The sequence below is a fragment of the Monodon monoceros genome, unplaced genomic scaffold, assembly GCF_005190385.1.
Source record: "Monodon monoceros isolate NGI ecotype Baffin Bay Population unplaced genomic scaffold, NGI_Narwhal_1 Super_Scaffold_16, whole genome shotgun sequence".
Taxonomy (NCBI): domain Eukaryota; kingdom Metazoa; phylum Chordata; class Mammalia; order Artiodactyla; family Monodontidae; genus Monodon; species Monodon monoceros.
In genome coordinates this window covers 33,793,956-33,816,801 of record NW_021703772.1, presented here as the reverse complement: position 1 = coordinate 33,816,801, position 22,846 = coordinate 33,793,956, and the positions used below count along the sequence as shown (strand labels likewise).

Here is a 22,846-nt window from a genome sequence, read left to right as displayed (position 1 = left end):
AAGAGAGAGAGAAAGGACCAGAGAAAATATCTGAAGAAATTATAGCTGAAAACTTCCCTATCATGGGAAAGGAAATAGCCACCCAAGTCCAGGAAGTGCAGAGGGTCCCATACAGGATAAACCCAAGGAGAAACACGCCGAGACACATAGTAATCAAATTGGCAAAAATTAAAGACAAAGAAAAATTATTAAAAGCAGCAAGGGAAAAACGACAAATAACATACAAGGGAACTCCAAAAAGATTAACAGCTGATTTCTCAGCAGAAACTCTACAAGCTAGAAGGGAGTGGCATGATATACTGAAAGTGATGAAAGGGAAGAAGCTACAACCAAGATGACTCTACCTGGCAACGATCCCATTCAGATTCGATGGAGAAATCAAAAACTTTACAGACAAGCAAAAGCTAAGAGAATTCAGCACCACCACACCAGCTCTACAACAATGCTAAAGGAACTTCTCTAAGTGGGAAACACAAGAGAAGAAAAGGACCTACAAAAACAAACCCAAAGCAATTAAGAAAATGGGCATAGGATCATACATAGGGATAATTACCCTAAACGTGAATGGATTAAATGCTCCAACCAAAAGACACAGGCTTGCTGAATGGATACAAAAACAAGACCCATATATATGCTGTCTACAAGAGACCCACTTCAGACCTAGGGACACATTCAGACTGAAAGTGAGGGGATGGAAAAAGATATTCCATACAAATGGAAATCCAAAGAAAGCTGGAGTAGCAATACTCATATCAGATAAAATAGACTTTAAAATAAAGAATGTTACAAGAGACAAGGAAGGACACTACATAATGAACAGGGGATCAATCCAAGAAGAAGATATAACAATTATAAATATATATGCACCCAACATAGGAGCACCTCAATACATAACGCAACTGCTAACAGCTATAAAAGAAAAAAATCGACAGTAACACAAAAATAGTGGGGGACTTTAACACCTCACTTAACCTAATGCACAGATCATCCAAACATAAAATTAATAAGGAAACACAAGCTTTAAATGACACAATAGACCAGATAGATTTAACTGATATTTATAGGACATTCCATCCAAAAACTGCAGATTACACTTTCTTCTCAAGTGCACATGGAACATTCTCCAGGATAGATCACATCTTGGGTCACAAATCAAGCCTCAGTAAATTTAAGAAAACTGAAATCACAGCAAGCATCTTTTCTGACCACAATGCTATGAGATTAGAAATGAATTACAGGGGAAAAAACGTAAAAAACACAAACACATGGAGGCTAAACAATACATTACTAAATAACTAAGAGGTCACTGAAGATATGAAAGAGGAAATCAGAACATACCTAGAGACACATGACAATAAAAACATGATGATTCAAAACCTATGGGATGCAGCAAAAGCAGTTCTAAGAGGGAAGTTTATAGCTATACAAGCCTACCTTAAGAAACAAGAAAAATCTCAAATAAACAATCTAAACTTAGACCTAAAGGAACTAGAGAAACAAGAACAAACAAAACCCAAAGTTAGCAGAAGGAAAGAAATCATAAAGGTCAGAGCAGAAATAAATGAAATAGAAACAAAGAAAACAATAGCAAAGATCAATAAAACTAAAAGCTGGTTCTTTGAGAAGATAAACAAAATTGATAAACCGTTAGCCAGACTCGTCAAGAAAAAGAGGGAGAGGACTCAAATCAATAAAATTAGAAATGAAAAAGGAGAAGTTACAACAGACACCGCAGAAATACAAAGCATCCTAAGAGACTACTGCAAACAACTCTATGCCAATAAAATGGACAACCTGGAAGAAATGGACAAAATCTTAGAAAGGTATAACCTTCCAAGGCTGAACCAGGAAGAAATAGAAAATATGAACACACCAATCACAAGTAATGAAATTGAAACTGTGATTAAAAATCTTCTAACAAACAGAAGTCCACGACCAGATGGCTTCCCAGGTGAATTCTATCAAACATTTAGAGAAGAGCTAACACCCATCCTTCTCAAACTCTCCAAAAAATTGCAGAGGAAGGAACACTTCCAAACTCATTGTATGAGGCCACTATCACCCCGATACCAAAACCAGACAAAGATACTACAAAACAAGAAAATTACAGACCAATATCACTGATGAATATAGATGCAAAAATCCTCAACAAAATACTAGCAAACAGAATCCAACAACACGTTAAAAGGATCCTACACCATGATCAAGTGGGATTTATCCCAGGGATGCAAGGATTCTTCAATACATGCAAAGAAATCAATGTGATACACCATATTAACAAGTTGAAGAATAAAAACCATATGATCATCTCAATAGATGCAGAAAAAGCCTTTGACAAAATTCAACACCCATTTATGAAAAAAACTCTCCAGAAAGTGGGCATAGAGGGAACCTACCTCAACATAATAAAGGCCATGTACGACAAACCCACAGCAAACATCATTCTCAATGGTGAAAAACTGAGAGCATTTCCCCTAAGGTCAAGAACAAGAAAAGGATGTCCACTCTCACCATTATTATTCAACCTAGTTTTGGAAGTCCTAGCCATGGCAGTCAGAGAAGAAAAAGAAATAAAAGGATACAAATTGGAAAAGAAGAAGTAAAACTGTCACTGTTTACAGATGACATGATACTATACATAAGAGGATCCTAAAGATGCCACCAGAAAACTACTAGAGTCTATCAATGAATTCGGTAAAGTTGCAGGATACAAAATTAATGCACAGAAATCTCTTGCATTCCTTTATACTAATGATGAAAAATCTGAAAGAGAAATTTAGGAAACATTCCCATTTACCATTGCAACAAATAGAATAAAATACCTAGGATTAAACCTACCTAGGGAGACAAAAGACCTGTATGCAGAAAACTATAAGACACTGATGAAAGAAATTAAAGATGATACCAACAGATGGAGAGATATACCACGTTCTTGGATTGGAATAATCAATACTGTGAAAATGACTATACTACCCAAAGCAATCTACAGATTCAATGCAATCGCTATCAAATTACCAATGGCATTTTTTACGGAACTAGAACAAATCATCTCAAAATTTGTATGGAGACACAAAAGACCCCGAATAGCCAAAGCAGTCTTGAGGGAAAAAAATGGAGCTGGAGGAATCAGACTCCCTGACTTCAGACTATACTATACAAAGCAACAGTAATCAAGACAATATGGTACTAGCACAAAAACAGAAACATAGATCAATGGAACAAGATAGAAAACCCAGAGATAAGCCCACGAACCTATGGTCAACTAATCTGTGACAAAGGAGGCAAAGATATACAATGCAGAAAGGACAGTCTCTTCAATAAGTGGTGCTGGGAAAACTAGACAGCTACATGTAAAAGAATGACATTAGAACACTCCCTAATACCATACACAAAAATAAACTCAAAATGGATTCGAGACCTAAATGTAAGACCGGACACTATAAAACTCTTAGAGGAAAACATAGGAAGAACACTCTTTATTTTTTTTTTTTTGCGGTACGCGGGCCTCTCACTGTTGTGGCCTCTCCCGTTGCGGAACACAGGCTCTGGACGCGCAGGCTCAGCAGCCATGGCTCACGGGTCTAGCCGTTCTGCGCCATGTGGGATCTTCCCAGACTGGGGCACGAACCCGTGTCCCCTGCATCGGCAGGCGGACTCTCAACCACTGCGTCACCAGGGAAGCCCCGAAGAACACTCTTTGACACAAATCACAGCAAGATCTTTTTTGACCCACCTTCTAGAGTAATGGAAATAAAAAGAAAAATAAACAAATGGGACCTAATGAAACTTCAAAGGTTTTGCACAGCAAAAGAAACCATAAACAAGACGAAAAGACAACCCTCAGAATGGGAGAAAATATTCGCAAACGAATCAACAGACAAAGGATTAATCTCCAAATATATAAACAGCTCATGCAGCTCAATACTAAAGAAACAAACAAGCCAATCCAAAAATGGCAGAAGACCTAAATAGATATTTCTCCAAAGAAGACATACAGATGGCCAAGAAGCACATGAAAAGCTGCTCAACATCACTAATTCTTAGAGAAATGCAAATCAAAACTACAATGAGGTATCACCTCACACCAGTTAGAATGGGCATCATCAGAAAATCTACAAACAACAAATGCTGGAGGCAGTGTGGAGAAATGGTAACCCTCTTGCACTGTTGGTGGGAATGTAAATTGATACAGCCACTATGGAGAACAGTATGGAGGTTCCTTAGAAAACTAAAAATAGAATTACCATGTGACCCAGCAATCCCACTACTGGGCATATACCCAGAGAAAACCAGAATTCAAAAAGACACATGCACCCCAATGTTCATTGCAGCACTGTTTACAATAGCCAGGTCATGGAAACAACCTAAATGCCCATCGACAGACGAATGGATAAAGAAGTTGTGGTACATATATACAGTGGAATATTAGCCATAAAAAGGGACAAAACTGAGTCATTTGTTGAGACGTGGATGGATCTAGAGACTGTCATACAGAGTGAAGTAAGTCAGAAAAAGAAAAACAAATATCGTATATTAACGCATGTATGTGGAACCTAGAAAAATGATACAGATGAACCAGTTTGCAGGGCAGAAGTTGAGACTCAGATGAACAAACATATGGACACCAAGCGGGGGAAAACCGTGGTGGGGTGGGTATGGTGGTGTGCTGAATTGGGCGATTGGGATTGACATGTATACACTGATATGTATAAAATGGATGACTAATAAGAACCTGCTGTATAATAAATTAAATAAAATTCAGAAAATAATAATAATAAAAATTTCTCTCTTTACTCCTATTTTCTTTTATAACTTAAAAGAGTGGGCTTTACACTTCTCCTGTTAACGATGTTCCTATTTCCTTAATACTTTTGTTGTAATTGTGAACAGCTTCTTTTTCCCCAAGTATGCTTTCTGCTTCACCTTATGTATAAAAGAAAGCTAGCAATTTTTATGCTTATTTTGTAACTTGCCACCTTCCTAATTTTTTATTTTTAAGCCTTTTGATGATTCATATGTTAATAATAATAAAATTATCCTTTTCTTTCCTAATATTTATATTTATTTATATGAGCTATAATAGCTTTTTGGCTATCCTACTATGTGATAGTTAAAATAAAGCACTTAAAGGTTTTAGAATCTTTTATTGACTTTTCTTAAAAAGATAAAGGGACTGATGAAGAATCATTATATGAATATATTTAAGAATAAGTTTGAAAATCTACTTTCCTTAGGAGGGTTTATGCATATGGGCATGGTTTTAAATGATTCTGGAGGTCACTTTCAGGTCCCACAATTTTAAGAGAGAAATACGTTTTGGTTTCTTAGTGTCTTACTTATGGATTTTCTTCATCAGAAAACAGAAATTCACCAATACCCTAGAAAACTCAGTTCTATTTTTCCATAAGAGCACGTTATAGAAAGCTTCTTTGTCAAGTAGGCCAATGTTGAATCCAAAGTCTACAGTCACAGGGCGAGAGAGAGTCATGGACATATACACACTAACAAACGTAGTAAGGTAGATAGCTAGGGGGAAGTGGCCGCAAGGCACAGGGATATTAGCTCGGTGCTTTGTGACAGCCTGTAGCGTCGGGATAGGGAGAATGGGAGGGAGGGAGACGCAAGAGGGAAGACATATGGGAACATATGTATATGTATAACTGATTCACTTTGTTATAAAGCAGAAACTAACACACCATTGTAAAGCAATTATACCCCAATAAAGATGTTTAAAAAAACAACAACAAAGTCTACAGTCACATGTGTGACTTTAGCCAAGTACGTAATTTCTCTAAACCTCCCTTTCCTCACCTGTAAAATGGAAATAATACAATGCAATGTAAAACACTGAAAAGATCAAATGAGATACAGGATTGTTGCCTGACACACAGCATATACTCAATAAATGATGGTCCAATCTCATCAGGTTGGCCTTCCATGAAATTAAGATCAGCTTTTAATAGTTTGTCTCCTACCTGGGATTTCGCAGTAAGTGCAAGAGAATGGTAACCACCTGCCTCCAGATGGATTACTTCTTTACCATCCAGACATTTTACACACAATGGTTGAAGCCTTAAAGAAAAACATACACAGACACATACAAATTCAAAGTAAGAAGTATTCTCAGCAAGAATCATGGCCTTTCTCAAATTACAGAGTAAGTGCTTTCAAGTAAAAGTAAATATTTCAAAACAAAACATTAAAATAAAAATACTGGATGTATGTTCAATCTACTCCTAAATATAAATAATTTGGAATGGTTTCAACCTAATCTTTGTCTATTAATCACTAATTAACCACCATAGTTCAGAATCTGTTAAGAATCATAAAACCACTGAATGATTCATATGGCAGAGAATATACTTAGGACAATGAAATACAACCAAAGAGGGGAGTTGTCATTTTTTTAACACATTAGTTGCTTTCACTCTGCTAGGAATAAAAGAGACATTTATATTAACTGGCTATTTTAGATAATCATTCTATTTACACACTTTCACAAATATCTATTGTTAATATCATAAGAGTTTCTCTTAAACAAAACAGTTTTTCCGTGATGTACATGAATAGACATGGTTTATTACTGTGGTTATAGTTATTCTGGCAGCAGCAGATAGACCTCTTTCAGGTAAAAAAAAAATTGTTGGTTGTGTTTTATAAGTTAAAAATTTGAACCATTCATGTGTTCCAATGAAATACAATCTTATCCCAAACACCCCTTTCTGTATTCTAAGATGAATATACATCAAAGAAGAGATGGAAGGATATACCATAGATACTTAAGTCCTTTATTACTAGAAACAAATTCAAGACTAAGACTGATTGGGGGTGGGAGGTATTTGTTTTGTTTTTTATCAGAGTTAATGGTGTATAATAATCTAGAGCTAGAAGAAACCAGATTTCCTCTATGAGGAAATGAGATTTGGAGACCTTCACCAGGAGAGAGGTTATTTGTTTAAGCTAATTTCTAACAGTAAACACTGGCAGCACTCACCTAGGCAGAACATCACCATGCCCCAGCTGTCCTTCCTTCCCTTTCCCCCAGGTCCACACCTCTGTTCTCAGAGAAGGCAGGAGAGCATCCGCTTCTCCACTGTATGTAGGGGTCAGAACCACTGTCCGCGTTTTCACCCTTGCAGCTTTTCTCAAGAGCCTGGGGGAGACTGAAAACAAACCAGAGATATCATGAGGGAGTAGATGGGTGAGATAAAAAGTACCACTTTAATGAACTGTTGATTTTCAAAGAAATACACTAACATGGTATTTGTGAAGCATATTCTACAGGTTCTCTGCAAAACTGGGGATTAAGAAGTCAAATGAGTTTGGTAAACACTGCCTACTGCATTCTTTCCTCCCCCCTACCTGCCCTGTAGAGATTCTCACACACGCATTAGCATGCTAAAGGTACTGAAAAGTCCTGCAATTAAAAGCCCTGTTTAAATCTGTTTAACCCTGCCCCACTTCCAAACATTTAGCCACAAAATCCTTTTTTGTATAACATTTGTTATACAGAATGTCTACGTGACATCCTATGGAACTGGTATTCTAAAGAATAAGCTTAACAAAATACTACACTAAGGCTAACAAATATTTTTCCCATTTCAAAGCAGAGTTAAAAGTTAAGCCTTTCCAAATTAAGGTCTAAGGTCAAGCATACTATAAATATTGTAACAAAAGATTTATTTTAGACATAAAACTTAAAAGTTTCTACAGTGAGGAAATGGTTATGAATGGGAAGTACTAAAAAGATTTTGTATTTTGCTGCCTACTTTAAATTATTTTATAGAGAAGTTAATATTTTAAAAAAAGAATGCTGACATCTTTTAGAGTGTTCAAAATTGTAACAAAGGCGTACAACACTGTGTAAATCTTGTACACCATTCTGGTGACAGGATATGTTTTGAAGAAAATCATCAAATGTCACTAGGTATAGACTTAAGTCACTTGGTCATTAAGTTGTGGGCCACAAAGAAAGTGATCATCCCCGGCTAAGATCACAATCTTTTCTGGTGAATGTATCACCCACTTGTACATACAAAGACTCAAATACACCTACTTGAGGTTTCCTCAAAGATGTATTCTAGATCATTTTAAAAGAGAGAGAAAAAGAGTACATGGAAAAGTTTTTCTAAAGATACTTTAAGTTTACTAAGTAAAATTTAACCTAAGGAAATAAGTCTGTTAGTAGAATTGCATATTTCACATGGTCTAATGGCATGACAAAAATCAATATCCCACATTTGTGGTTCAAGGAGATCTCAAATATTATATTATTCTGAAAATGCTAAAGGACATTTCAGAATAAGAACATTTTGGCCCAAGATTATTCTTCAGACTTAGCAGAATTCATGGGATACACACACACACACACACATATAAAATCAGGACTAGGGTTTTATTTGCACAGATGAATCTAGTGGCAATGAGAATCAGGAGGCAGGATAGCAAAAGTGCTCAGTGGCACAAGAGAGAGCAATAAGTAGAACACAGGTAGGGAATAGGGGCATAGCAGAAAAGGTAAGTTTTAGTCTAGTCTAGTATTCCTAACTTCCTAACCACTGGTTTATACCATTTTGTGCAAAGCTCTAAACTATAGCCCATGGGTCAAATAGAGTCCACTGCCTGCTTTTGTAAATAAGATTTACTGGAATATAGCTCATTTATTAATGTATTATCTATGACTGCTTTTAAGCAAAGTCAAGTAGTTGTAACAGAGACTGTATGGCCTACAAATCACAAAATATTTCTCTTTAGCTCTTTATAGAGAAAGTTTGCCAGGAACTCCCTGGTTCAGTAGTTAGGACTCCGCGCTTTCACTGCCAAGGGCACAGGTTCAATCGCTGGTCAGGGCAAAAAAAAAAAAAAAAGAGAGAAACTTTGCCAACCCCTGGTTGATCTAATCCAATACTTCTTGAACTTTAATGTGCATGTTAATCACCTTGGGATCTTGTTATAATGTATATTCTGATTCACTAAGTTTGGTATGCAGCCTGAAATCCTGCATTTCTAACAAACTCCCAGATGATGCTGATGTGGCTGGTCTGCAGGCCACCTTGAGAAGCAAAAGTCTAGATGACTGAGACTCCCGAACTGAGTGAGAAATGTAGAAGAAACAACTGTGCAATATTCTCAATATTCTAAGAAGTTGATTGCTAATGGTTTCAGAAAATGAAGCTTTCTCTTATTGAAGCTTAAAATCATCCTCACTTTCAGGGCGTAAGTACATTAACTCCTCATTTACCCAATGATCACATCTGCAACTTCATCGATCTGGAGTCCAGGCCCACCCAGGAAATAAGGAGGCTACTGCTACATTCCAGAACAATCAAATAAGACTCAAAACAAGGTTCATAAGCAGAAGCAGGTATTATGAAAAAGTGAGGGTCTAAAGTTATTTCTAAAGCAGAGAAACATGTAGCTTTTAAAAAGCTATTTAATTAAATACATTTTGACATATGTTAGGAAATATTATAACATGGCATGTGATGTCAGGAGCATCTTGGATTCACCAAAAGTCAACTCACAAAAGCTGGTTATTTCCTTACCTTGTGACAACAATCCAGGGAGAGAGAGTCTTCGGCTGCCTCCCTCTGATTCTTCTTCTCTGATATCCACAAGGCTTGAACTCTTCTTTCCTTGCATTGACTCCTGTTTAACCTGTTCTTCTCTGCTATCTTTCAGACCCTCTGGGCCTATGGGACTACTGCCTGCCTGAGCTCCAGGTTCACAAGGGGCTGTACTATAAAAGTTCATAACTTTCTTAAGAGACAAGGTCCCAGCTTCATATGTAGCAGCCACTCTCACACCAACAGCAGATGCACAAGAGGCCACTAGGCTGTTCAGGGCTGAAGTGCTTGTGGTTGCTGGGCTGTGAAGATTAGGAATCGCTTCTGCTACAAGAGGCTAAAATATACACACGTAAAAAAGTATATAAAAATACAATCCCACATACAACAAGCAATCAATAAAAAGAAAGTGTAACATCTATCACTATTTGCAAATACAAGAATCTAAAACAACAAGAGGTCTCTTCATCTCCAACCTAAAGGTATCCCTTCTTGATCACAGATTTAACACATTAGATGGAAATGAGTACTTAAAATACAGTTCCTTATCAAAAGTACTTCCTTTTGTTTGAGTGGTGTTTTATCACGGTATTTAAAAATAGGTCCCAGCTGCTTTTATAAAATAAACACAGCAGAAGGGAGAGGGGAGGGAAGGTATGGAAAACATCGCCTTCAATATGAGGTAATAGCCCTGGATAGAAGGTTGAAAAAATGCAAGTTTTATTATTGATCACTACTAGGAAAAATTACACAAGTACACAAGAAAATACACAAGAAATAATGAGAAAAAATTACATTTTAAGAAGAAAAGGCTTTTCCTAAAATGTTTTATAAACACAAATTTATATATGGCATACACAGGCAGAAAATAAGTTACACCTCTAAACTATCCGCCCCCAAACTATGTTCTGAAATTTCTGTCCTTCTACTGTCTCATCAAGAGTTATTTTCCATGACCCAGGGGCAAGGTAAACTGAAAGATTACCTTTGCTCTCACTACCATCGAGCAATGTGGTAGGTTAATCATTAAACATTTGGATCCAAGGTTCTTAGTGTTATTCACAGCTGTATTAGAAAGCCAACTAAAGTTTTCTGATATCTTAGTGAAAAATCAGTTAAAACTTACTCTGAGCTGTCAAGCACCACTGTTTACTAAAAAAGAAAGTCACTAGATATACCTACTTAACACACGAAAAAGCTTTCGGCTCATGAGCATAGGTCACAATGAAAATTTTGTTTCCTATGCTACCCAAAGATCCCAAGGGGTGGAAGGGGGTGTGTGTATATCTTAATTTGTCCTGAATTGCAAACCAAACCAAAAATATTTTTTAACACTGACTTCTGATTTTTCTTAAAGGAAATAATTCCTGTTCCCTGCACAGTGCCTGACATGTAGTAGGCACTCAATACATTCTGTTCAATACTAAATTCAACAAAATGTGAGTCTTTAATTAAAATATCCAACAAAATAAACAAATATACCATATAAAAAAAGATAAATACAAAGCCTATTACTTCCTTGGTGACACAGTTCTCATGATAACTTGTTCAGAAAAACTGGTGTCACTATTTCCACCATCTATTTACAAAAGCTTATAACAGAAGCAGTGATGGTATTTAGGGGTGACTAATTTAGAGAGTTCTTACCATTAGGTGAAGGAAAGTCAAAAAAACTCTACCTTATATAAACTTTAAACTATTGTTCTAACTGGCTCCTCTACTTAATTATATTTAACAATTCATAAAATAAGTAAATAAAACAAAAACACATGCCCAGCAATTTTGATGGAAGACATAATTTCAGGGGTTCCAATCAACCAACAGCAAAATGCAATAATGAAATATATGCTTCATTGCCAAATACTTTATTTCACAAACGTGAGATATTCTTTCAATTACATCTGGCCAGAAGAAGAAAACTTGTCCTAAGCCACATAAATTCCTAATGGTTAGCTGTATGATTGAGACACTATTTACAAAGATGGAATTACACTTAGTTAAACACACACTGCCAAAACTAGCATAGGTAACCAAAACTTTAAATGTTTAACCAAACAGGTCCAAAGAAAAGTGCAATTTCAATGATGATAATCTATTATTCAAATAAACAGTAAATAAACTTTTAACTACAACTTTAATAAATCAGAGAAATGACTTTTGGAAAGTCAAAGTCTAACTTTTTTATAAGCATGTACGAGTCCTGTTCAATTATTACTTTTGCTTTGTTTAGATTTTTCTTTCTCCAAACAGCTTCTTAATAAAAAATTAAAAAAAAAAAATCAAACATCTACAAGGTTCGGTGAGTAGACTGTGAAATAAAAACTGTTTCTAAAAACACCTCTAAGCCACGTTCCCATTCTGAACCAGGAAACAACAGTGATGAAGAATCCAGAGGCTATGTGGTTTCAAAAACCTGAAAGCAACGCCACAAGGCAGCTCTTTTATGATTAGTTTTTTTTTTTTTTTTTTTGAGTCTTAACCACTGGACCACCAAGGAAGTCCCTAGGATTATATGTTTTTGTTTAGATTTGTTTTCTTAGCGTTCTGGAAAAGCAAAAACAAAAGGCTTCCACTAAGAGTAAAAAAACAAGTATCCTTTAGAACAATTTGTTTTAAGTAGGGAGACACAGCTTACTACATGCCCCTGGTAAATAGCTTTTCTCCACTTACTACAAGTTTTCAAAGTGAAAGTAGTTTAAACCAGATGAAAAGAATATAAAACCCTCCACCCAGTGATGCCCAGTGAGGACCACTGGTATAACTGAAAAGAATTCGAACAGTATGTAATGCCAGTCAGTTTCAAGTCTGCCTATAAGCGAGGGAGGGATCCGCCACACAGCAAACTTCTCTGATAAAGAAGGAAAGGATTTTTCTCAACAGTATCTCAAGAGTGCTACAAATACAGATAAGAGAATTCTTTGTGAATATGTAGTCATGTTAGATTAAACACTTCAGGGGCCCACCTTAGCCATGGGGGAAAAAGTACTTGGGGAAAAAAAATGGGATTTTTCTACTTACAAAAGAATCCCAGAATAACATCTTTCAACATCATAAATAAAGGGCCAGAATTTGAACATGAAGAGTAATTTTGAATTAATCCAGGGTTTTCCTTATCTAGGCTTGCATGATAAGACAGATTAATAGTCAAACTCAAAAAATAAAAAAATGGTACCAACCCTTAGGTATTTTAAAGTTTCTCAAGAAAACTCATATGGTTCAACTTTATATTATAAAATGTAGCAGGTACCTGAGATGGCACTGGCTTTTCACCATTCTCTGAGTTCTCTCTTACTGAATGATCTGACAGTTTCTGCACGTATTCATTTACTGCCTGAGTGTCAGGGTACGATGGTATACTTCTTGCAGAAGAAATTTCAGGTGTTCCCATGACATCTTGTGGGGAGGAAATGGTCTCAACACTTGTGGTCTGAACATTTCCAACATTCAGTTCGGTAGCAGCAGGCAGCTCATTTTGTACGAAGCTGTTCTCAAACACTTCTCCCTTGCCATCAAGGGTTTCAGTGGAGGGGCTGATGGCAGTGCTGGCCTGGTTTTCTGACTGGGATTCTGACAGTGTCACGCCTAATGGACAGCAATGGCTGTCTGATATAATCACATGGTCTTCTTTGTCAGTCATTGTAATTAACAGCTGGCTGCACTGGTTACATCTTTCTGGCACTGGCTTCAGATCCTGGGAAGGGAGGCACTGCACCAGGGCTAAGCTGTGGAACGCACCACAGGCAACTTGTAGCACTACTCGCCCAGCAAGATGTTCCACCTTTTGTGGCTTTGTCACTGGGAAGGTAGTGGTAATGAGACCCAACTGACAACCGGTACCCCATGCCCAAATCTCCCTGCTTAGGGACAATGCCAGAGTGTGCTCCTCGCCACATGCCAGCTGCAAGACCCTGACCGCTAACAAAGGACTGGTCTCGGAATCAGAAATGCTGACAGGATTTGGTTCCGGAACATACTGCTGGTTAGCTACCGCACACTGGCCAGCAGAGTTCTCCCCCCACATGTACACTACGCCACTTTCTGTCACTGCTCCGTTGTGGAAACTCCCTGTTGCCACAGTAACAACATACTGCCCAACCAGCACCTCTTCTAGAATGGGGCTACTCGGACAAATCTCTGCTGGTTCACTTCTCCAGGGGAGAGTCCCAAAGCTGTAGACCTCACCATCTGAAGGTTTGAAAAAAAAAAAAAAAAAAAAGGGAGGGAGTTAGTGAATTCACTAGAAACTTTATCAGCTAACTTTTAGTCCCCTCTAGGTTTAACAAAATAGAATTTTTTTTTCTTTTTTTAATTTTCAAAAGCACAGTTGTAGAAATTTGGTTGAAGCAGATAGCATTCCACACTTAGGAATCTTTTAACAAACAACATCTTTTAACATTCTGAAATATAGTGACAATTTCTACAAATTAAAGGAGACTACTTCAAATGAAGGGTATTGCTCCTCTCCTTCAGCCTTATCCTACAAACTTCTAGCATCAATCCGTTACTAATGGCTATCATTGCAGGCTATTACAGAAGCAGATTCCAAGAGTTCAAAGACAAAATAATGACCATGACATGATCAGATAAAATAAGCAGAAGATAAAACAGACACATTTGCTAATATCTACAACATTCACTACTACTGAATAAGTCAGAGCAGCAAAAAATTATGCAATGACATAAAAATATTAGAGATTCACTTTGGCCAAAACTATGAAATTAGCTTTATACCTCCAGGTTGGACTGAAAGCACCAATGTTAACATGACGTTGTGTACCATACTATGTATAATTTTTAAATGTTATTTATAATATATATTGTGTACTAGATAGCCTTCCTGAGGTGTCATTTGTTTAAAAAGCAAATCACAACAAAACAAAGAAAAAAACAAATGAAGCCATGACTGGCTAGCTTTAGAATTAAAAGGGAAGGCACCAGTGAGTTGGGTACATGAATGATGATAACCTATTTGTGTTCACGTGTGCTACCAAGTCATAGTTTTACTGCAGGTATTGGGGAAATTTGGGGGTATGTGCAAATGATTTATGCTAGCTAAAAAACTCAAATGGAACAAAGACTTGGCCATGGGTTTTGAAAAATATTAAACAAAGCCCACCATCCTTTCTTTCCTATGTGACCAGAGGGTCACCCATTTTTTTTTTAATTAATGAAAATAGGTACTATTTTTCCTCCAGCAGCAATTGAGTTGCTGATGAAAAAAAGGCATACTTTATCTTTGGCCTATTACACATGGCAGATAGATTTATACACTCAGACTCACTACAACATCTATGTAAGGAAAAACACGATAGTGGCTAGAGGGAAGATCAGTTTTTATTAGGCAATTTCTAATTTGGATAGAGTAGTGAGAAAATAAGCTCACTGGTTAAGATCTTTTAAACTTTTCTTCCCAAGTGACATAACACACTTGCAACAGTTCACCAACACTTTCAATTGGTATTATATTCCATTAGAATAACAGTCCCTCCAGAGCAAATTGCAGAGAAGTGAATATTTAGACATCATTTTTTTAACCTGGAATACCTCAAAAATAGTGAGTCAATGAGGTGTCCTCATTGAATTATGAGCTAATGGTTAAATTGAATAGAGACAAAGCTTGAAAATTTCTAGTATTCAATCAGTATCATTTCCTCACTTAGAAAAGAAAGTACCAGAGATCTTTGTGCCATTTCAAGCTACACATTTGTGTGAGCTGAGATTTTTTGTTACTTTGACACTTAAACCAGAACACTGCTTAAACGTGAACATAGGTTATTTACATTTTTTTTTAAGTTTTCCCTCAGTTTTCCCAGGCTTTTAGGTTTGATTCTATATGTTTAAAGATATGCTCATGAAGGATTCCTAAATATCTTACTGAGGGGCTAATAAGATGACAGTAACAGAATTCTATTTATATATGTTTGAGAACTATAGATTTGGAAGCCCACAGGTACTGGATATAGTTCACATTTGAAAAATAAGGCTTTCTCCAAATTCTGGCCTAATACAATAATAATAATAGTATTATGTATTATTATAATAAAAGTGACATAATAATAAAGAAATTAGAAAGAAATCCATGTTTGCCCCAAAAAACCACCATGGTCAGATTTAAGCTTTGTTTCCTAGAATCTGTCTTCCCTTAGTTCCTACAAGGAAAATACCAAAGCATTGTTAAATACTTAATACTTACAGACTAGAAATTTATAAATTAGTGAAGCTGATGGCAGTCCTGGCCCAAATCAAATTTGCCATGACTTAGTCGGTAAAGTGCCATCAAAATTAAAGGCAGCTCTCTATATAAATTATAGCCTATGTTTCTGATATAGATTTGTAGATTTTATTATATGTTCTTATGAGCTGCTATTTATGCCTGAGAACAATGGTACTGAGACAGTACAGCCAAGAGATTTAAAAAGCAAATTTTGAAATTAGACTCTCTGGGTTCCCATCCTAATTCTGACCCTTTAAATAGTCGTGTGTGCTTGGGAAAACAATTTAACCTCCCTGACCTTCAGCTTCCTCATCTGTGAAGTGGGGATAATAACAGCAGCTACCGCATAAGGTGGTTGTGAGGACTCAGTGAGATAATACATACAAAGTGCTTAGTGCGGTGCCTGGCACATATAATTGTTTAATAAACATTAGCTATTATTAGCATTATTATTCTGATACATTTAATGAACAAAGGTATAGTAAAAGGGTCTCTGAATATGTAATCTTTTTAAAAAATCTCATTTTTCATGTACTTACCACTACTAAAATTTTTAAACTGTAATTCTCCCTTTTATTCTAGTTATGGTACATCTTAAATATGAGAACTCATCTGATTTCTGATGAAGGGAGTAAGAACATATTTTGAAAACAAAAAAAGCATAAGTTCCAGCAAAGTTCACTCAGAATCCCTCGTACCCAGTAACTCTCAGCGGCTCCTATATGCTCCGACACTGGTCAGAGTCTCAGTTAGTGTTGGCTAAGCCGTTCTTTTCAATACCTTCAGTCAGAAGAACTCCATGTTTCACTCCAAGGGCCGCATGAAGAACAGTCTTTCCTCCCCAGCCTGGCAATCTCTCTGGTGTTACAGAACGGGAGCCTGCCTGCCACACATGGACCAGGCCTCTTTCTTTGGATCCTTCAGCTTCTGTTGAGCTACAAACATCAAGAAAAATAGCTTAAAAATAGCTTGTTCCTCCAGGTCAGAACTGTACCTTTTGTCCTTCATACTGTCATGAGATTTATACCTTTTACCAGTACATGGGTGACTGAGTCAGACAGTTCGGCACCTATTTTATGGCATGGTTATGACACAGGAGCAGAGGTAAAATTACTATTTATATAAATGATTTGAGGATAAACCCACAAATTACTTATCTCTATCTAAGAAGCAAACAAAACCTGGGCTATTTTTTGAAGTTTTCTGATTTAAAATTTCAAGATTCTTACTTCTCAGTACATTAACTCCTTGTTTAGATGTTAAAGTTATAACATGTCCCAAGTTGGAGTCTTATTTTAAATTTTTAGTTTTTAATTTGGTATTTAAAGAAAAAGTATTTGATGAGAAAGACAGAAGGAATAGGGATCCACATTTCCCTTTATACCAAGTTTAAGCTCTATAATTCTTATTTAAATTTTTAAGAACTAAATTTATAACAGGTACCAGTAAAATCCTTCATGCTTTACTCATGTTCTAGCCAAAGAATTCTATCCATCTGATAACCCTAGTTCAAAGAACATAAAACACACAGCTGTATAACAATGACCATATCCCAACTGCCTCCCTTTCCAAGAAAAGGCCACATTAACATACTCTGGGTTTCCCTTTATATAATATTTTCCTTTGTGTCGCCATTAATGGGGCATTTATTTTCATATTCTTTTTTCTAGAACAGTGATGCCAATATTTTAATGAGGCACAGAAACTTTTTTTGGTTTTATTTTATAATACCTAGGATTTTCTTTACTTTTGTTAAATAATATTCCTCTGAACTGTAATTAGGCATAACCATGTTTTTATGAAAGGAAAGCCACAAACCTAACCCTCCTTTCAAAATATCATTCATGGCGCTGAGTTCTCTAAGGATAGAATTACAATTAATAAGGCTACTTTTGAAAACTTGAAATTATGTGACAAAAAAAATGGCCTCAAAAGCTTTAAAATGGTGAAGACATTTTGTGCCTTTTATAAGCATAAGAAAGGAAGTAGCAACAAAGTGTACCACTAACAAGCTTTCTTGCAATTATGTTTCTCTCTTTACCAATCAACACAAATGTCACTGTTCCTACTTAATAGCCATCAACAAGAAAATTAAACTGAAGAGAAGCTACACATAAGTGGAACTGTCTGTTGTGTTTTCCTAGAAGGGTAGGGGAAAAGGAAAAAACGGTTTTACCTTTTCTTCTTTGAGTCCATCGGTCAGTGGGAGCACTCCATCACCAAATCATTCCCTCCTTGCAAAAGGTATATAAAACCCTAAACGGCAAAACACAGGTAAGCACAAAGAGCAGTGAAAGAGCAGTTTGCTATTTTATCTGTCAGATTTTAAAAAAAGAAGAAAAAAGGCAGCTCTCCAACAAGTGCACATTCACTGGGCAAAAAATATACAGCAAAACTATTTAAACTATTTCATATCCTGCCTGCCAAAGTCAAATCTCTAGACTGAGCCTGCCCACTGAGCTTATAAAAATGCCTGTTGATCGTCAAATGTAATGTCAAAGTGAGAAAAGACTACCCACAACCTAGCTGTACTTTGTCAGGCAACAGGTTTTTTTCATTCGTTTTTTATTATAAATAAGTTCAATCTGAAAACTCAATGTGTTAAGTATTCATTACATACAAATTAAGGCTACTTTTTAAATGCTGCTGGGACACATGAACACTTAAATACCAATTAAGTAAACAAGAATTTCTTGGGGCTTCCCTGGTGGCGTAGTGGTTAAGAATCTGCCTGCCAATGCAGGGGACACGGGTTCAAGCCCTGGTCCCGGAAGATCCCACATGCCACAGAGCAACTAAGCCCATGCACCACAACTACTGAGCCTGTGCTCTAGAGCCCACGAGCCACAACTATTGAAGCCCACGTGCCTCGAGCCTGTGCTCCGCAACAAGAGATGCCACCGTAACGGAAAGCCTGTGCACCGCAATGAAGAGGAATCCCCTCTCACCGCAACTAGAGAAAGCCCGCGTGCAGCAGCGAAGATCCAACGCAGCCAAAAATAAATAAATTAAATAAATAAATTAAAATTAAAAAAAAGAATTTCTGCAATCTCTCCAGTAATGTATCAGATTCAAACAGTTCTAATTTCATTTTCCAGTAATGCACACACACAGAATTCCATCATTAAAACAAAGTTTTCCATGTATTGGAACTAGCAGTGTTTTCCCCAAATCAACCTCAATTCAAAATCATAATCCAAAGGGCTGGAAGAAAGAAGTTCGAATTTAAAATATCTGTTTTTTAAATCTACCATTTAATAAAAAAGAGCTATATGAAAATAACAGTACAAATATCATGACCTATCATTTCAGAAACTCAATGTTTAATAAAGTAAGAGCTAGAAATACTGACAGGCAGACAGAAACGCTCAATGCATTTCAACTAAGAAATTCACATTTTTAAGGGCACCAAAACTCATGAAAATAAGAGCAACGGGGTTTCAGATGTGTGAATGATAAAAATACTGGGGCCAAATTCATTATTTTTCTGCAAAAGGGTATGGCATCGTCACTGTGCTTTGAAAAGAGCCCACACCGGCAGGAGTGATGTAAGACCATCTGTTTACTCCAGGTTGCCTGTGAATTCTTACAGTTTCCCATCTGTATATCTGGAGGAAATTACTCTCTACCTAATGCTTATTTTAGAAAGATTTTGACTCATTCAAAGTTGGATGAAGGGTACATGTAAATGAAAGATATATCTGAACAGATTTAATAAATGCTATTCATTTAATAAATATGGATACTAAGTGGTACTATGCCTTGTGTGTGATAGTAATTAACTTTTAGTTAAATGTACAGTTCACAGCATACAGAAAAGTTCTGAGGCCAGGTCTAACCTATGCTCATCTATGAGAGATCAGGGAGTAACTGGTCCCTTGATAAAAGTTAAACAATGCCCGGGGGGGAAACCAGCGAACTGCTCTGGGAGGGTGTGGGAGTGCACAAGCACACTTCATGCAACTGATTCACTGTTCGTAAACCAAATTGTGTCCTACTGCCTGTCAATCAAAACTGTTGAGAATCGGTAAAGTGAATAAAGTAGCTGACCTTTCTTCTCTTTTGGTGTCATATTCTTGAATACAGTGTTTTCTTAAAGTGGATTACTCCTTATGCCACATGATTTCTAACCAACATTCATTTTTTCAAATCCAAATGGAATTAAAACTCTACAAACTGTCTTGCAACTTTGTTACTTACTGTATACTGTAGGAAGGATAATGATTCCCAAGATACCCATGTCCTAATGCCCAGAACCTGTGAATATGTCAGGCTACATGGCAAAGGGGAAGTAAAGCTGCTAATCAGCTTGTTTTAAGTTGGGGAGATTATCCTAGTTATCCAGATGGACTCAGCATAATCACAGAGTCCTTAAAAGTGGAAGAGACAACAAGCCTCTTAGATAGCCACATCCACCACAGGGCAGACAGCAGAAGCAAGAAGAACTACAACCCTGCAGCCTGTGGAACAAAAACCACATTCACAGAAAGACAGACAAGATGAAAAGGCAGAGGGCTATGTACCAGATGAAGGAACAAGATAAAACCCCAGAAAAACAACTAAATGAAGTGGAGATAGGCAACCTTCCAGAAAAAGAATTCAGAATAATGATGGTGAAGATGATCCAGGACCCCGGAAAAAGAATGGAGGCAAAGATCAAGAAGATGCAAGAAGGGGGCTTCTCTGGTGGCGCAGTGGTTGAGAGTCCGCCTACCGATGCAGGGGACGCAGGATCGTGCCCCAATCTGGGAATATCCCACATGCCGCAGAGCAACTAGGCCCGTGAGCCATGGCTGCTGAGCCTGCGTGTCCGGAGCCTGTGCTCCGCAATGAGAGAGGCCACAAAAGTGAGAGGCCCACGTACAGAAAAAAAAAAAAAGAAGATGCAAGAAATGTTTAACAAAGACCTAGAAGAATTAAAGAACAAACATAGATGAACAATACAATAATTGAAATGAAAACTACACTAGAAAGAATCAATAGCAGAATAACTGAGGCAGAAGAACGGATAAGTGACCTGGAAGACAGAATGGTGGAATTCACTGCTGTGGAACAGAATAAAGAAAAAAGAATGAAAAGAAATGAAGACAGCCTAAGAGACTTCTGGGACAACATTAAACACAACAACATTTGCATTATAGGGGTCGCAGAAGGACAAGAGAGAAAGAAAGGACCAGAGAAAATATCTGAAGAGATTATAGTCAAAAAATTCCCTAACATGGGAAAGGAAATAGCCATCCAAGTCCAGGAAGCGCAGAAAGTCCCACACAGGAGAAACCCAGGAGAAACACACTGAGACACATAGTAATCAAACTGACAAAAATTAAAGACAAAGAAAAATTATTGAAAGCAGCCAGGGAAAAACAACAAATAACATGCAAGGGAACTCCTATAAGGTTAACAGCTGATTTCTCAGCAGAAACTCTACAAGCCAGAAGGAAGTGGCATGATACACTTAAAGTGATGAAAGGGAAGAAACTACTACCAAGATTACTCTACCCAGCAAGGATCTCATTCAGATTCAATGGAGAAATCAAAAGCTTTACAGACAAGCAAAAGTTAAGAGAATTCAGCACCACCAAACTAGCTCTACAACAATGCTAAAGGAACTTCTCTAAGTGACAAACACAAGAGAAGAAAAGGATCTACAAAAAAAAACCCAGGGCAATTAAGAAAATGGTCATAGGAACATACATATCGATAATTACCTTAAACGTGAATGGATTAAATGCTCCAACCAAAAGACACAGGCTCGCTGAATGGATACAAAAACAAGACCCATATATATGCTGTCTACAAGAGACCCACTTCACACCTAGGGACACATTCAGACTGAAAGTGAGGGGATGGAAGAAGATATTCCATGCAAATGCAAATCAAAAGAGAGCTGGAGTAGCAATACTCATATCAGATAAAATGGACATTAAAATAAAAAATGTTACAAGACAAGGAAGGACACTACATAATGATCAAGGGATCAATCCAAGAAGAAAATATAACAATTATAAATATATATGCACCCAACATAGGAGCACCTCAATACATAAGGCAACTGCTAACAGCTATAAAAGAGGAACTGGACAGTAACACAATAATAATGGGGACTTTAACACCTCACTTACACCAATGGACAGATCATCCAAACAGAAAATTAATAAAGAAACACAAGCTTTAAATGACACAACAGACCAGATAGATTTAATTGATATTTATAGGACATTCCATCCAAAAACAGCAGATTACACTTTCTTCTCAAGTGCGCACGGAATATTCTCCAGGACAGATCACATCTTGGGTCACAAATCAAGCCTCAGTAAATTTAAGGAAACTGAAATCATAGCAAGCATCTTTTCTGACCACAATGCTATGAGATTAGAAATAAATTACAGAGAAAAAAACGTAAAAAACACAAACACATGGAGGGTAAACAATACGTTACTAAATAACCAAGAGGTCACTGAAGAAATCAAAGAGGAAATCAGAACATACCTAGAGACAAATGACAATGAAAACACGATGATCCAAAACCTATGGGATGCAGCAAAAGCAGTTCTAAGAGGGAAGTTTACAGCTATACAAGCCTACTTCAAGAAACAAGAAAAATCTCAAATAAACAATCTAACCTTACACCTGAAGGAACCAGAGAAAGAAGAACAAACAAAACCCAAAGTTAGCAGAAGGAAAGAAATCCTAAAGATCAGAGCAGAAATAAATGAAATAGAAACAAAGAAAACAATAGCAAAGATCAATAAAACTAAAAGCTGGTTCTTTGAGAAGATAAACAAAATTGATAAACCACTGGCTAGACTCATCAAGAAAAAGGAGAGGACTCAAATCAATAAAATTAGAAATGAAAAAAGAGAAGTTACAACAGACACCATAGAAATACAAAGCATTCTAAGAGACTACTACAAGCAACTCTATGCCAATAAAATGGACAACCTGGAAGAAACAGACAAATTCTTAGAAAGGTATAACCTTCCAAGACTGAACCAGGAAGAAATAGAAAATATGAACACACCAATCACAAGTAATGAAATTGAAACTGTGATTAAAAATCTTCCCA

General features: G+C 36.8%; 1 protein-coding gene across 8 annotated transcripts in view; it reads right to left on the bottom strand.

The window, feature by feature from the left end:
• ALS2 (alsin Rho guanine nucleotide exchange factor ALS2) overlaps window positions 1-22,846 on the bottom strand; it is an 86,340-nt gene that overhangs the window by 50,630 nt on the left and 12,864 nt on the right. For 7 of the 8 annotated variants that reach the window (XR_003793942.1, XR_003793941.1, XM_029225246.1 and 4 more), the window contains 6 exons: window positions 17,957-18,036; window positions 16,561-16,715; window positions 12,814-13,751; window positions 9,546-9,903; window positions 6,995-7,163; window positions 5,976-6,072 (listed from right to left, as the gene is read on the bottom strand). Coding sequence is in view for 6 of the 8 variants with exons in the window: in XM_029225246.1 (XP_029081079.1) it covers window positions 5,976-6,072; window positions 6,995-7,163; window positions 9,546-9,903; window positions 12,814-13,751; window positions 16,561-16,715; window positions 17,957-17,976 (1,737 nt within the window). In the remaining 2 variants the exon portion in view is untranslated. Of the gene's footprint in view, window positions 1-5,975; window positions 6,073-6,994; window positions 7,164-9,545; window positions 9,904-12,813; window positions 13,752-16,560; window positions 16,716-17,956; window positions 20,194-22,846 lie in introns of those variants that run through there. The other variant, XM_029225249.1, reaches the window with a different exon arrangement.